The sequence below is a fragment of the Thunnus thynnus genome, chromosome 18 (assembly GCF_963924715.1).
Source record: "Thunnus thynnus chromosome 18, fThuThy2.1, whole genome shotgun sequence".
Lineage (NCBI taxonomy): Eukaryota > Metazoa > Chordata > Actinopteri > Scombriformes > Scombridae > Thunnus > Thunnus thynnus.
The window spans coordinates 27,338,704-27,355,285 of record NC_089534.1 but is presented as its reverse complement, the minus strand read 5'-3'; the positions used below and the strand labels follow the sequence as shown (position 1 = coordinate 27,355,285).

General features: G+C 39.3%; 2 protein-coding genes across 3 annotated transcripts; both read right to left on the bottom strand.

The window, feature by feature from the left end:
- Window positions 1-1,775: 1,775 nt before the first annotated feature.
- Window positions 1,776-11,006, bottom strand: gpr63 (G protein-coupled receptor 63). Its single transcript, XM_067572408.1, has 2 exons — window positions 9,919-11,006; window positions 1,776-5,645 (listed from the first exon to the last, which is right to left on the bottom strand). Exon 2 carries the CDS (start codon window positions 5,528-5,530, stop codon window positions 4,298-4,300), a length of 1,233 nt encoding a protein of 410 aa, XP_067428509.1. The 5' UTR covers window positions 5,531-5,645; window positions 9,919-11,006; the 3' UTR covers window positions 1,776-4,297.
- A 744-nt stretch (window positions 11,007-11,750) lies between these two features.
- On the bottom strand, window positions 11,751-16,582 carry ndufaf4 (NADH:ubiquinone oxidoreductase complex assembly factor 4). Of its 2 annotated transcripts, none has more exons than XM_067572378.1 (3): window positions 16,396-16,582; window positions 16,128-16,231; window positions 11,751-14,582 (listed from the first exon to the last, which is right to left on the bottom strand). In XM_067572378.1, exons 1-3 carry the CDS (start codon window positions 16,508-16,510, stop codon window positions 14,277-14,279), a joined length of 525 nt encoding a protein of 174 aa, XP_067428479.1. In that variant the 5' UTR covers window positions 16,511-16,582; the 3' UTR covers window positions 11,751-14,276. The 2 variants fall into 2 exon arrangements, with proteins under 2 accessions (XP_067428479.1, XP_067428480.1); XM_067572379.1 differs by having other exon boundaries at window positions 11,751-14,584; window positions 16,133-16,231.

The window sequence follows — 16,582 nt, the reverse complement described above, 5'->3', positions numbered from 1 at the left end:
CCTCAATGCAATATTAAAGTTGCAAATAGGAATCATCAACAGGCTGTGTTTACATGCCTCAGTATCCAGGCTTATAGGGGCATGAGTTTGCCAAGATATTTAGGTTTCCATATCAATGAGATATTAATGTTAAACACATCCAGAGTTGTATGAATGATGCATCTGAAGACAGTTATGTAAGAAGATATAGTTTTCCTGTACATGTTCACATAACAGATTATAATACTAACTGCAAGCAGACATTTCTTCTCCCTGAGCTTGAGCAGCTTTTTCAGCTTTACTAACCAATCTTCTATCACTATATGTAATTTTACATATATCATATTTTATGGAAATTCAGTTAAGTAACATTATAATGTCTGTTTGACTAATCCAGTGAATTAAATGCCTGGAAAAAACAAAAAATGTAAATCCAATATTACAAAGCTGTCCTGCTTGTTAAAGGGCAGTTCCATTGATTTTACAAATCAAAGTGTGTTTACAGGTGTTGGGGAGTACTACTGTGTATGTTAAAGGGTGGGACCATTATTTTATTTATTTTATTTTTTATATCATTCTATAGCTTCCTAGTAGTGTTCCATATTCAAATATTCAAATCCGAAAATTCAAATTTTGGTCAAAGTACACAGAGACAGACTGAGCACTCACTGTTGCTGCTGCTCTGCTAAATGTACTAACCGACACACAGATGGAGCACTCACTGTTGCTGCAGCTCAAAGTTTAAAAAATAAACTTGGAGCTCTCCTCCCACCTGCTCCAGATCAGAGTAGAATCCGATGTGACTCGTGGGTGTTATTCATCCTGAAGCTTGGGCTCTGCTCCCGGCACTCAGCAGCTGTCTGTCCCTCTGCTCCATCCTGTGCATTTATAAACATTTCACACGCTCAGACTCGGCACTGCGACATCGCTTGCAGCGCTCCAACACACGACACACGGCTAAGTGGGCATTTCCATTTGAACCTGGAAAAGAATGTAGATGGAGTTGTCCTTTAATATACAAAGCCTTTTGTGCCTCCAGAGGGAGCCGTGTGGAATCTGATAAATTGCCTCAAGTGATGTCACTTGAGTCAGCATCAATTGGGGCTGAAGAATACAAGTTTAAAAATGAAAAAAATGGGGGTGTGGAGTTAGAAAGATGTGAAGTTAGACCTCTGTAGCTGCTCCTCATCTCTGCTGGAGGCTAACAGCTTCATGCTTCATTAGCCACAACTAGCACAACACACCTGAATCTGTACATTTGAGTGAACTGAGTTGAGCTGCATTGTAGATAACATAGACATCAGGTTTCAACTAGGAAGAGGAATGCATAGAATATTTTAAAAAATACAATATCTCTGGTTCTGCTGCATCGATTTTGATCTTTTTTTGTAAAGAACTGTCCATTGTGAGTCCAACAATGTTATAGGAATTTAATGCTAAAATCAGTGAGTACTTTTAAAAATAAATTCACTTTTGCATTACAGGTCAATTCTGGATAAATTCAGTAAGTATGGCATTGTGTTTTGTTTCCAAATGTAATGTCAGAGCATTCTGAAAGCACTGCAGTTCTGGCTTCCTCTTCATAGCAATGGCAGACCAGGCTTATGGGTATTGTAGTGTTTAGAGGTGTCCACCATGCCAAATTGTCTATACTTAAATATTTCCAGGAGCAGCAACTTCTCCCATTGCAATTCTGCTGTCTTCAGGTATACATCATTACCCAACCCTACCATGAGCTAATAAAGGTGATGACTGATTGATCCACAACGGACAAATAAAAGACCCTTTTAAGACAGTTTACCAAGGTAAGAAATGTCTATTTCTTTATTACATTCAACAGTACAGTACACTGAAATTGCACATTTTCACCAGATATAGCAGCATTCTGACTGGCAAATGGACTAATCAATAGGCACATTCAAAACATTTAAATAAAAACACGTTCAAATGTGTCGTGGCCACTTTCTAACCACTTTCAAATTCCATTGAAGCTGATAATTTACATGCCTTGTAAAACAAATTCTATGCAGCTAAAACACACGGTCATTTCCCCACTTCTCATGATTTCAGTGGCAAGAAAATACGTATGATCAAGTCAAACCCAGCAGCGCCTGTCTTTCTAGTACAATATTAAAGCAAAAAACTTCACCCATGGATACTCTGTCACTCAGTGCATTCCAGGTGTTATAAAGTGTTTTCATTTACTTTTATGGTGTCCTTCAGTCGACTGCTTCACTTAAAGATTTCTTGCATTGCCAAGGATGACACAGAGTCACCCTCAGAGAAGAATTGAGTACTGTGGGTTTAGTAGGTGCAGAGATAGCTATAGTGATAACATCATAGGAGAAAGAGCAGGTTTAGAGAAGGTTGTGTTCTTACCTGCACTGCATTCTGATCTACGTAGTAGGGCTGGATATCAAACCTGAGTACCGATGGAAATGTTTAAACAGTTTGGTATTCTTGCCGACTTACTCAATGACAAGATCGTTCATTTAAATAATGATTTGGCCAATTTTAGATTGTATTTGGGCATAAAGCTTTTGTGGCTTCTTGGGTTTACACCTCTAACATCTGTGAACTTTTGGTATCATTACAGAGACCGAAGTATTGTATTGGTACTAAAAACAACCATACCCAGCCCTACTGCTGAGGTTGCTGTTGGTGGAGATGAGTGTCTCTACCTCTTTTATAATATATCATTCCCTGTATGGTTGTCTTTCTAGTTGCAGTAAGTCAGGGCAAGGTACTAAGTCAAACACAAACGGACCTGCTGTCTGTTCTGCTATTTGAGACCAAGACCAAACATCCAGTCCAGCTGCCTTTGACTGGGTGCTTCTTCTTGTCCTAAAACCATGACAATCTTCACAGACTCAACAGGCCATTGGACTTCCAGTGTAGTCTAGAAAAAAAGTTCTTATTTTGGTAGAAAACAAAGCATGATACTGCAAGAGTGGTAATGTTCTTCCCCCTTCTACATGAGAAGCAAATACCAGTAAGTGGCATGTTTGTCAGGTGCAGAATAGGTTGATGATGTTGCTGAAGGAGCGAATAGTCAGTCATGTATTTTACAGGTTGCTTGAAATGATCTCTCTTTTAAGCAAATAGCTATTAAACCTTGCAAGACCATAATGAGAAAAATGAAAATTGTATGTTTAACAAGGACCGGATTGCACCAGCTAATCGTAAATCCATCACTAAGTTTGTGTGTTAGTCTTTCTTAAGTTCTTAGTAACTACAATTACTTTCCAACTAGTGACTTACTAAATCAGGGTGCACCATAACGTCTGATCTAATAAACACTTAACACTTAATGTGTTAATCAGTTGCTAGGAAAAATCTGTAGTGTCGTCCAAGAAGCCATCAACCATGTAAATAGGATGTCACTGAGGTGTAACATAACTTCCAAAAATAACAGTTCTAGGAGCCAAAAGAAATCATGAACTAAACTGCCAATGCTTTGTGAATGTATGCATGACAGTTCCACCTGGCAGTTAGCTGTGAATATTTGATAACAACTAAATTCTATGTAAGAACTAGATTGTCTTCATAAACATCTGGAATGTTAAGTGTTACATGTTAAGTCTACACAGATCCCTGGCTTGATTGTAAGGACCTGACCCAATTAGGCTGTATTAAGACAAAAAAAAAAAAGAAAGAAAAACACACAGGGTCGTCCAGCAAATAAGTTGAACCTGGCTCAATTTTTGCTGCGATGAAATGTAACATCATCTGCTAATGCAACGCAGAGGGGGAGGAGAAAATGATGCTGCCATAACTTTCCAGTGTAGGGTTGGGTACAGAACCATTCACTGAAGACTGCTGACATACAGTCAAAAACTCAGGAAAAAGCTAGTAAGTGAACCTTGAGTTCAAAAGTAGTTTATCAGTAAGACAGTCCCTGACTTCAAGTGAAATGTTCCCAATTTTAGACTTTTTATCAAGGTTATTGTATAGTTTTTTGGCAAAGTAAGGTATCAAAAAAGTAGTGTTTTGGTAACTGTATCAAAGTTCAGGTATCGGAACTAGAATTGTAAATTTTATAAACCACTGAGCATATTTTTTTTAGTATCGGATACACTGTAAAACTCATGGATATACTTATATCCATACATATTTCATTTTCTCACTGGTACCCTTAGCCACACATCCACACCAACACAGCCCATAGCCTTTAACGAATGCAGTGCTATTTTCTGTCTGAACACCTGCTGTGAGAAGTATACCACCAAACAATAAAACAGTCCCAGAAATGTAAGGTACATCATATCAGTAGATGTGTTTTTAACAGTGTAAAAGTGTTTGAGGGTCGATTGCTCCTTTAAACCACAGAGCGATGCTCTCCGCACACGTACACAGCGCTTGGCTGTATGCGCCTCTTGGTGTTGCCTGGCAGCTGAGGAAGAAACTTGAAGTACTTGGGCATCAGATCGAGGCAGGCATCGCGGAACTTCTTGATCCGCCAGTAATAAATGAGAGGGTTGAGGGCTGACTTGAGGTAGCACAACCACAGGACCCATGTACTGATTTGAAAAAAGCTGTCTTTGTGGTAGAAGCCATCACTGAAGGTAGTTACCAAACTGTAGGCAGTGAAGGGTGCCCAGCACACTGTAAACACAGAGAAGAGGATGAGGATGGTGGTGAAGGCACGGGTCTTGAAGCTCATGTCTATGTTCATTTGGAAGGGCCTCTGGAGGCTCAGCAGGCCCAGTTTGCTGGCCTGGCTCAGACAGATGCTGTCCGGGTGGCTGTGGATGCGGATCGCATTGTGGCGGATGGTGTTCAGGATCCCCATGAATGTGTACAGCATGACCATGAAAGGTATGAAGAAGAAGACTAGCATTATTATCAATACATACGCGTGGTAACCAGGATCAATGCTGTAGCCAAAAACACACTGAGGGGCCCTGGGAGGGATCTGTAGGGGAGGGGAACCAACAGCCAGAGGAAAAGAGAAAATGAAAGAGAGTCCCCATGTGACCATTATTAGCACTTTAGCTCTCTGAGGGCTCAGCTTATCTTGTTTCTGAACAATAATAAGAAAGCGATCTATGCTTATTATAAGCAGTATAGCCACTCCCTCCATCACAAAGAACCAAAAGAGCATGGCCGAAACTCGACAGAAAATGTCTCCAAAAATCCAGTCGGTGGTCATGACGGTAACCAGAGCAAATGGCATGTTCAGGATGGCCAGCATCATGTCTGCAAACGCCAGGCTCGCCAAGAGGATGTTGATGGCCGAGCGCATGGCGGATCTCTGGTAAACCATCAGGCACACCACCACGTTTCCCAAAAGGGCAACCAGCAGGATGGCGACCATGACAAAGCCAAAGAAGACCTGCAGAGGTAGGCTGACACCTTGCAGGCTCTCCGAGGAGTCCGCTGTTGGTGTGATGGGCTCCAGGGGCAACCGGGAGCCCAGGGAAACGTTTGCCATGGAGATGTTCTCCATCGGCAGCCTCACGGAAAGGTTCAGCAGCCCCGTAACAAGGCAGCAGAGACTGGTGTCGACGTCCCCTGCCTCTGGAAGGGGAACAGTAGCGGAGTGAACCATTCTTCCCCAGGGTGAGCAGGCATCGTCGCTGGTGAGCTCATGCTGAACATGATGCTGTGGATGCAGGTATTCCCAGCTCAACACAACATGGTGGTGTCTTCATGGCTGCCAGACCCTATGATGTACACAAAAATGTAGTAAATCCAAAAATATATCACATAATGTACATGATATTCAATGCCTTTCACTGTGACTGTAACTGAGATTTCCCTCTGACTCCTGAGAAAATCTGAAGACTTAAGTGTTAATATAAAAATTAAAACCATCTGTGTGAAAGGACCAGATTAAGTTGGCATCCTCTCCATCAAAATTCCCCTTGGAGTTGTAATGACATTAACTGTGAGCCTTCAACTCAGGGTTATATAACTACATCCCCCCGGTTAACTCTATGCTGCCATGATCTCTCTCAAACATACAGGGACCACTGTACGAAAATTAAATGTCACTTTGACTTATACTTGCAAAGGTTTATCCAGAATGAGTGACGAATATAATAATTCAGCTCTCCCTTCAGAATTATTAGTACTGACACAAGAAAATAATCCATGTTTTAAGAATAAAAATTGTTTCAAAGTGTTAGAATTTCTATTGTGGCCATTTCCAGTTGATAAACATGCAAACTACTGCCCTTCCATCACAGGAGCTAATAACAATTTGTTCGACTTGGTGCTTTAATTTTGTACATATCAAAGCATGACAAATTAAATTAGTGCGATAAATAAAGAAAATAATGAAGCGTGGAACCTGCACACTAAAAACTTCCCCTCATTTTTCTAGACTTTTCTACAGCTCAGCACCTCAGAAACTGGCTGTGGGCTGAATGAGTTTGATGATAACTGTCAAAACCTAAAGCTAATTGGTTTAAAATGTTTTAAGGATTTCAATGCTAAACACAATCAAAGTCAATGTGGTTAAAAGAGTAGCTCAACATTTTGGTATGTATTCTTCTTTCTTCAAAGAGGGAGATAAGAAGATTGATATCAATGTCATGTCCGTTTAAGTACAGAGCTGGAGTCAGGAGGTGGTTAGCCTAGCTTAGCATAAAGACTGGAAACAGAGGGAAACAGCTAACTTCTCTATCCAAAAATACCCCTACAAACACCTCTAAAACTTGTTCTATCTTGTTTGTTAATCAATACACAAATAGAAAACAACATTTTGTTGGTGGAGTTACATTCTGGAACTATTTCTTGGTGAACAGCAAGGCGCAGTGACCGTGTACAGCTTTCTGAAGTCTGGTTGTCACAGTGAGAATAACAGGTTTGGTGTCATTGTGCCTGTACAGCGATATATTAAAATCTGTCCTCACTAACTGTAAGGAAACCAACACTGCAGCCAGAATATGTTGCCTTGAAGTGCTAGGCAGATGGATACACTGTTTGTCAAGAAATAACTCCAGCACGCAACTCCCACCAAAACTACAAACTGTCATTTTTACATTTCTGTTTGTGTACAATTTAAACGAATTAGATACACAGTGTTAAATAGGCAAACTTTAGAGGTGTTGATAGGTTTCAGCTTGGAAGGAGCCAGGCTAGCTGTTTCCCTCTGTCCTCAGTCTTTATGCTAAGCTAGGCTAACTACATCTTGACTGCAGCACTGTACTTGATATCATCTTCTTCGCTAACTCTGGGAAAGAAAGCTAACACATATATTTTCTTTAGGAATATAACTAAAAATGTGACTGGACAGCATTTGTCTAAAGAGGGGAAAAATAAAGAATCTCTGGTGTTTGCCAGATCCTGTTAAAACAAAGTGCTTTTCTCAACCGCTGCCAGTAACCAACAGTGAGTATTCAACTGGGGACAAGTCAAATACTGCAATAAAAACCCTTATCACTTGTACAAACATTGGACACTTATTTCAGACTGCCTGGTATCATTTACAGTGGCTAAACAGCAAATGCCAAATAAATGTGCTGTAGTGAAGGGCAGCTTTAAAAGAGTCCATTTGTAAGTTCTTAAAATTATTAATTTCCACACAAAAGAAGGTTTTTCATTAATTTCTAGCCCCATGTGTGTGAAAATCAAGCGAATTCAATTATAAGCAATTATGTGCACAGTGCAGGTGTTAAAAAGCATATCAGCCTTTTCTGCCACGTAGCCATGCTATAACACAGGTTGGCTGCTGCTTTGATACCTAGATATGTAGTCACTCAACAGATAATGTTATCACATCTGTCACCAAGACAGTCAAGAGAGAAAAAGCTGTAGTAAGGAGATAAACAGGCTGGCAGCAGTGAAGCCGGGAAGACTTTGCTTTATTCATATGGTGATGACAAGCATATCATCTGCCACAATTACCCACTGCTCCATCACAAAGAAGACCTGGTGAATGAGAGCAAATAAGAAACTGGATTAATCTTGGCCCACTTTCTGCTCCATTCACTTCACATCAATACACGTCACATTTTTTAGAGGAAATGGGCCTTGTGGATCACAATACTATGCAGCAGTGTACCTCTATATGGAAGGTAATACCACATCTTTTCCCATTCCTTTCGTGGCAGAGTGACCTAAAATGTTAAAATTGCCACTTCAGCCTCTGAGCAATCAAGTAAAGCTGAACTAAAATGGATGATCGGGCACTTAGCATTCTGAAAGACTGAGAATTGTTCAAATATGTTGCAATTATGTATCATAGAATTGTGGAGAGAAATATACTGAGAGCTTTTCAGCCACATCTTGTAACCTTGAATCACTTAGAAGTATACTGAGGAGACAAAAGATTCACTGGCAACCTGCCTAGTAAGTCCAAGTTGATGCTAAAAGATTTACAAGTTAACACAATAACAACCTGTCAGAAAGTACCTGGTCTATTTCAGTTGGTATTGTTTAACACTGGTGATGGATTGATTGATTGTAGTCTGAGACTAGAGTGATATGGAAGCAAAGAAAAGCCGAAATAATTTGAATTTTTTTATAACTGAATGACTGAATTCAACTACTATGAGGGCTGTCACTTTTTATTTGACAGTCATACAAATGTGGAAAAAAATACTGGATGTATAATAATCTGTTCTAATTTTAAATTAACAGTATATAAACACAACAGGCTATATGATCCACTACCTTAACAGTAAACTAGGCTACTGTTGTTCTCTTTGCTAGCAAAATTTAGATAATTAGCAAGCTGAGCTGAACAGATAATCATGACTTCAAATCATCTGAGATGTAATGTGAGGGAGCATTTTGGATTAGACACTGTAAATTTCAAATAAATTGTGGATTAGCATACGGTTGTTAGCTAACTGCACTGTAATGTTAGCTTGCTACTCAAGTCATTCAGCAGAGGCACCGCCAATGAACAGAACATTAATTCTACAGCCTTGTGTAAGACACAAGTAAGACAGGCAAATTCAAAGAAATAACCTCTTAATTCCAATTCATTTGAACTTGATTGAAGTTTTGCATTTTTAAGGACATTTAAATTTTCTTTCAAGTTCACAAATTCAGACAGAAAATTCAAGTGTTCAGGGTTTCCAATGTGAGCACCTTGATTTTTTTTATTTTTTTTTGACTTGACCTTAAAAATGGTTTTGAGCAACCTGATGCTTTAATTTTCTGTCTGAATTTGTGAACCTTTATCAAAAACAATCAAGTTCTTCAATTTGCGAGACTTTGAAGTGTCTTAAAGAAACTTCAAAGATGGGAATTCAAACTACATAACGTTAAATGCGGATAGATGATTCTAGAGTAAGATAGTAAAATGTTTCAATGATATTCTGTAGTGATTACATTTCACATTTAGGTGTGATAAGATTTAAATCTCTACGACTCATCTTTGCTGACATATTAATCCATGTAGGAAAGCTTTGTATCAAGTTTGTAATTTAAGTGTTGTTATGCATATAACGTTATGAAATATAAGTCAGATATTGTCAAATATTTCCCAATAAACTAGCAAGTGGCGATATGTTAAAGACATTAATTTATATAAGGTAAATCACATCCAAACATTTCCACAACGGATTATAAATCTGTGAAATGAGCTCCGAGGTGTCCTGAAAGACCAATTTTTTTCCCGAATGTAGGAAAAATCAGTGCCAAACAAAACTACACCTCGATCAAAGCAGGCCTTCAGTCCATAGACCTCCCACTAAGAGCAGCTGAGGCCAAGGCCAACCCCAGCAGTTCACCATGACACTGTTATAGCTTATTATCATTCAGTCTGTGTAACGTTACAGCCTCATCTGTTCCGTTGTTATGCCACCAAAATGGTTGAGACGACAAACAGTGATTCATGGAGAGTTTACATCTCTGAGGACGAGCGCGAAACCACGTCTGTGTCTTACTTTCGTTGTTTAGAAAACGTATCTGAAATATAATGTTTTATTTCTTTTGTCGATCGCCTCTTGCTGTCTTCAAACGCTTCTCTGTTGACATTACCTGCTTCAGTCTCCCATGATGAAGCCCAAGTGTTGAAGCTCAGTCCTCCAAATGGTGCATCTCGCCGCCCCGAAACGATCTTCTCCTCCTCGTTGTAGTGAAGACATAAAACCAGTTCTTCTATCAAACAAGTCGGCCAGGGATGCTTCTTCTAAACGTGGGCCCTGTGTGGTTTGCGGTGTGTTTTATCAACAGTGCGACGACCAATAATGCCGCCACCTACACAGCTGCAGCCGTAGATGAAGTGAAAGCCGCATTTGGTTGGTCTGGCTTTGTTTCCAGTGGAGCATAGATTATCCACGTTTATAAGGAAGGAGAAAATATGAAGTCGAGTGTTTCCAGGCTTCTCTTTAATCCTTTTCTCCTCATACAGCTGTGAGGTGCGAGCGAGCCGTCCTCCAGTGTGAAATGTACCGGCCTATCTACTGTATGTAACCCAGATAACCATCACACTGATACAAACTACTCTCACTGTGGGGAACTTCCGGCAAGGCAGCGACAATACACACATACCACTTCCTATCTGGACTTCTAAATAAATGTCCCCACAAAGTTTTTTTTATAACTGCTCTTTCACAAACACAACGTGCTACCCACACGGCCATGATAAAATAATCATCATCATCATAATCATAATAATAATAATAATGATAAGTGTAGAAAGAGTGCACTGAGTTGAAGTAAGCCTACTGGTTGAGTAAGCTATAAGGCTACTCTAGTGAATGTAATGTATGTGCATGTACCAGTGTAGCAAGAATGTAACCAATGCAATACATTTCACTCACTACTGTATATCTGAACAGGCTGTATATACTAGACATAACCACCTACTATATACTATATGTGAATAAACATGTCTCTCTTTTTTTTACCATTTAATATTCATCTCAGCACTCTTCACTTCTTTGCACTATTTGTCACCTGTTTACAGTTCACAGAAACGGTTTCACCTGTATATCATCAATCCTTGTGTATATTTCTGAAGATTGTTGTTTTGTTATTCTGTGTAAGTACATTGAGAGCCACTAAACCAGAGTCAAATTCTTTGTATGTGTAAACATACTTGGCCAAAAAAGATGATTCTGATATCATCCAGATTACTGTAACAGTGCATGGGCAGGCTACTTGTCTTACAAAAGATAAAACACTATTCTCCACACATGTATCAGTGAAAGTATGAGTTTAGATATCAGAGAGTACTGATATGGTCACCATGTACAGTTAACTCTTACTATGAAACAAAAATGTTTACCAGAAACTCCCCACACACATCAATAGGCATATTTTCTAAATATTTTTCTATAGCCTGCCTACAGTTAATATTTCTATCTCATATCATAATGTCACAACTCTTTGTAATACAGTACCGTAGTTTTTATTTTTATAACATGTACGTTATTCTGAAGGCAGAATAGTACAGCTTCCGGCAGCATTCGCGCTCTCTGTGGCTACTTTGACGCAGCTTTGTATTCGGTGAGAACTGACACCCACAGAAGCCAGTTACACGGGCAAAAGTGCACTTTTACACCCCCTTTCCAGCGTCATCCAATAGGAACTACAAACCAGGCAAAGGGGTCGTGACTTTATTGGAGGAAGTGCCTTTTGGGGCACGTGCATGTGTGTTGGAGGGGGGGAGTAACCTCAGTGTTATCAAAATGATTACTGTGTGCTTTACGTGTGGTTAAGCTATGACAGTTATCTTAATGATTGCATCACCACATTGATCACAGTGGAAAAGTAAAAGTTCAGATTGAAGGTGCTAGTTTACAGAACACACGCAACTGCATCTGTAAACATCAGATGCAACACCTGAAATAACATTAAAGACAAAATAATCTTTAATAATTTATTGTAAAAAGTGTGCGTATATGCAGCAAATTCAAGTTCAAGTATCACAACTTCATTCTTATCATCGACAAAAGCTCATGTTGAGCTTGAACGTTCATTCTTGAGCTTGGAAATGGTAGTTTGCCAAAATGGTAACCCTAGATTTGCATAACTCTCTTAAGCCACTTCAAAATATTCTTGTCCCGCTGTTTTATGATGTGACAACCCTGTGATTAAGGTCTGGTTAGGGTTAGGAAAAGATCATGGTTTGGGTTAAAATGATCATGTGAAACATGGTGTGGGTTGAAGTTACAACTTCCTTACAAATCTCCTGAGAGTTTTTGCAAATCTAGGGTTGCCATCAGAACTTCAAAGCTCTGTCTGATTTGTTCTATCAAGTCAGTTTTTTCACAGGATGCTTCTTAAAACACATTAATAAATGCATTGTCAAACTCCCAAATTAATGACATTTAAACCCCTTGCGTTCATTGACAAATGCCAGCCAGTTAAATAACAGAAGTCTATATTTCTATCTGTAAGCTGTTGTTGACAAAATGCTCTTAATATGTGACAGACAGTGATGTTTAACTTTAGCTTCATGCAGTAATTACTTCCTTGTGTTCTTAGTTTGAAAGTATGAACCAGTGTCTCCTTATACAGTGCTTTTTCACAAGTTTTTTCAATTTATGCAGACAACAAATTTGTTCAACATCAATTACAACCACTATCTTAACTGTGACTTTATAAAGCTATTAAATGTTAGCTTTCTATTTCTATGAATTGTCTCTGCAGCTGAAATATGTCAAATCTATACTGAGTATGAACTCATTCTCGACCTTGACTTGAAAAAATAATGCTTTGAAAAAAAGTTTTTAGAGCTTTCAATTGCATGTCACTGTCTTTGTCGATGAAGCCTGAGATTTTTTTGTTACCAAAGCTACATTGATTTGTAGAGATTATTTTATTGAACAAAACGAAGTCATCGGTTTTTAACTACCAGCTTATTTTCCAACTTTATCAAAAATCCAAAGCAGAATATCTATCAGAAGTTTTCGTGTGAGCCTTGAGTGGAGCCATCTAGACATTGTAAAGTGCTCTGTTTTCAAAAGAAGACTTTGCCTGCGTGTTGTTAGCTTAACAGATTTACACTCACAAACATGGAACACACCCAAATATTAAAATAGAGCAGCTCAGCTGAATGAGTGACTGATGAAACAACTTCACACAAAGATTTGTTTACTGATTTAACTTGGAGAAGCTGGCTATATACTGTTTATACCTTCACTGGATATATATTCATACAATAGTCTATAGTCTTCTATAACATTAAGGAATAGTTCTGGTTAGCCTAGCTTAGCATAAAGACTGGAAGCGAAAACCCCTCACTACTAATTAACATGATGTATCTGTACTAAAAATGTAAAAACAACATTTTGTATTTATGTGCTGGAACTATTTCTTGACAAATCACAGCTTATCCATCCACCCAGTGCTTCTGTGCAGCACCACAGCTTCCTCCTAAAACTACATATTGTCAATTTTATATTTCTCTTGGTGTACAAACTCAAGAAATGAGACACAACATATTACTCAGTGAGCTTTAGGTGTTGTTAGGTGTATTTTGTAACTTTGGACAGAGCTACTTAAGCTGTTTCCCCCTGCTTCCAGGTTTTATGCTACGCTAGGCTAATCATGTCACAAGAAAGAAAGCAAAAATATGCATTTCCCAACTATTCCTTTAAAACAGGGTTTCTCAACCTTTGTTTTGAACCTCTGGACTTGTTTTAACATCCCCAAAAATCTCATGAGAATCTGAGTATGAATACTTTTGTATTCTATTCCCGGCAAGGAGGAAGACTTTATAAAGAAACTATATTTAAAGATTATTTAAAGGTTCAATAAATGACATTGAGCCTCACTGGATGTCAACCAACAACTATTTGCTATGTAAAGATATAGTGGAGTAATGGTGACCTGAGCAGTGAATGAAGTCACACTGTCTCTGTGTGTGTTGTTGTCCGAGCTTCTCTGTTCTCTGTTCTGGTAGCCACACCAGCCACGCCTGCATGTTGGTACATGTGAGTTCCTCCATGTCCTCCACGTCCATTGCCAAGATGGCAGCCGCATCACAAACTTTCCCAAATTACAGCTCAACAGTACACTAAAATATGTTTCTGAAAGCATTTGAGGTGAGAAATAAGCAATGCATTAACAGAATCTTGATCTATATTCAATCAGCTCTGCCTAGTTTGACAGTTTGATCTGAGTTTCGTCAGTTGGCGGCTTTCTTTCGCGTTTATTTTGGTCTGAGATGTTGGTGCTATAGTGCGACATCTAGTGGATGAATGTCATATATTGCAACTTTAAATATTTGTATGTATTAATCATTGTATTGTTTTCATTTTTCTTTGTTTGTTAAATATCAAAGCTTGAGAAACTCTGCTTATCAGTTTCTATCAAGTCACTCTCCCAATGCACTTTATTGACATACATAAATAAATCAGGTGTTAATAATCACCATGAATCCAGTCCTAAGAAGCCTTTATCTGTTTGGCACTGTCAGTCTTGGGCGGAATGATCTGAACCTGGAAGGGCATGAAGAACTGTAGAAGAGCCTTTGTGTCTTTCAGATCCAGACAATATTCTTGAGCGATCTTTTCCGGCGTCCATGTCTGAGGCTGACGCTGGTAGCTGCTGAGGGCCTTCAGAGCCTCTGCGATTGTCAGTTTGCCTTTAGGAACGTCTGTGAGCTCCACCACGCCGTACAGGTCACCTGGCATGCTGTATCTCAGAGGCCTGCGCTCCGCTTCTTTCCCCACTGTCACCTCCTTGGATGCCTGTGAGAAGGACAACATCGAGTAAGAAAATGAGTCTACAATACTTAACAGCACTTCACACTTAAATCGGGAAGAGAGTTAGACAAAGACCACATTATGTCTATGAAATATGGAGCCAACCAACACTTTGGTCCAGAGAATGGTGTCTAACTACTGGATAAGATCATAGTCACGGTGTCACAACTATAAATGCTCTCTTATATTTCTAGCGAGGCTGCTAAATGTCCTGACAAAAATACTGTAAACATCTAAAAAATTAATTAAAAACTCACTAATCAAGCCCATTCAAGACATTAAGCAGAATAGAATGAATCTGTCAAAAGAATATGAGGATTTATGGGGAGAGTTACGCTGACTTTGGTTCCAATAAATATCTGAACTATCATTTTCAGAAAGTAGAGAATCAAGCTAACAAAACTACAGTCTTGGTAAGTATTGGACAAATTGAAATTTTGACCTGATGTTACATGAAATCTTCCAGTAATCATGAATGTCTGTACCCAATTTTGTGCCAATCTGTCATGTAGATGTTGAGATACTGTACTGAATGAATGAATATCCAACAATAGTTGCTAAAGATATTTTAGTCTGGACCAAAGTGGTGAACCAGCATGACTAAAGAGAACATGAGATGATAAACAGGCTGCAGAGCATCAGGGATCTTTCACTAGCATGACTAGAAGAGACCAAGAGCAGGAAAGTGTTACATGACCGTCCTCCAGTGTTCTGGAGACAATCATTTAGAGTGTTAACAACAGGGAATTACAACATATCCCATAACAATCATTTCCTGTTTATCTGACAGACCTCAGACACACAAATACATCCTGTTCCGCTCTCACTGGTGGTTCATTGTTGACTCTAAAAGTTCTGAAAAAACTGTATAGATAGATAAACTAAAGGAAACATTATAATATGCTTAAAAGGTATATAATAAAGTGTCTCCTTGGCATAAATTCTTTCAGTCTGTGAAAAGATTCTATTTTCTACATTGTAGAAAAACATTGAAGACATCAAAAATATCTTTCATATTCCTCCAAGTGGCTGAGCGAATGCCAGGAGTGTGCAAAGCTGTCATCAAGGCAAACAGTGGCTACTTTGAGGAGTCTAAAATATGAAACATATTATGGTTTACGTAACACTTTTTTTGTTTATTACATGATTCTATATGTTATTTTATAATTTTGATGTCTTCAGTATTGTTCTACAGTATAGCAAATAGTAAAAGTAAAGAAAACCAATGAATGAGTAGGTGTGTCTTAACTTTTGACTGGCACTGCATATTCTTCAACACATGAGCTACTGTTAATTACATCTACTTAGTTCATTAGGAGTAGTGGGAAACATCAGGTTAGTTTTGCTTCATCATACTGAAGCCTACACGTCACCCCCGCCCTCCCCCCACCCACCACCACCACCACCACCTACCCCACCCCCAAATGACCATTAATTGTTTAGAACAGAGAACTTCCCAATGTAATTCTTATCAGATGATATTTAAGATGGCTGTAATAGAAACGGACAGGGTCGGGGTCTCAGCCTGACCTCTGCTGCTGCTGCTGCCGGGTCTGTGGACTCCACATACACGGTCTTGAGGAGTGCGAGCAGCGGGTCGTTCTTCTGGTGGACCGAATCCGCCGTTCCCGCCGCTGAAACACACAACATGCTCGTTAATAGGGACATTGTTCTTGAGATTAATCTGGAAAGCTTCATTCGTCAGTGTGAGTCAGAGAAACCAGCCCGGTGGGCATGACCTCAGAGGAGACGGTTACACAAGTTATTATTGTTGTTAGCGGAGCTGTGAGCCACTCACCCTCAGTGCTGCCGGCGTGTCGGGGCGCTGCTCGCGGCTTCTCCTTTGAGATTTCTCGGTGTACTCTGTTCTCTATGTTGACATTTCTGAACATACGCGCGACCCGAGCCCCCATGTTTCACTATCACTCCTCACACCGGTATCAATAAAGGTTATTCAAACTGTCCACGGCGAGCGAGAAGGTTCG

Bases quoted from the DNA above. Each gene is read 5' to 3' on its own strand.
- gpr63 (XM_067572408.1), bottom strand. From the start codon at position 5,530: ATGGTTCACTCCGCTACTGTTCCCCTTCCAGAGGCAGGGGACGTCGAC.
- ndufaf4 (XM_067572378.1), bottom strand. From the start codon at position 16,510: ATGGGGGCTCGGGTCGCGCGTATGTTCAGAAATGTCAACATAGAGAAC. The intron at 16,232-16,395 runs GTGAGTGGCTCA...TGTGTGTTTCAG, and splicing joins ACACGCCGGCAGCACTGAGG to CGGCGGGAACGGCGGATTCG. The intron at 14,583-16,127 runs GTCAGGCTGAGA...TCCTTCTCACAG, and splicing joins CGGCAGCAGCAGCAGCAGAG to GCATCCAAGGAGGTGACAGT.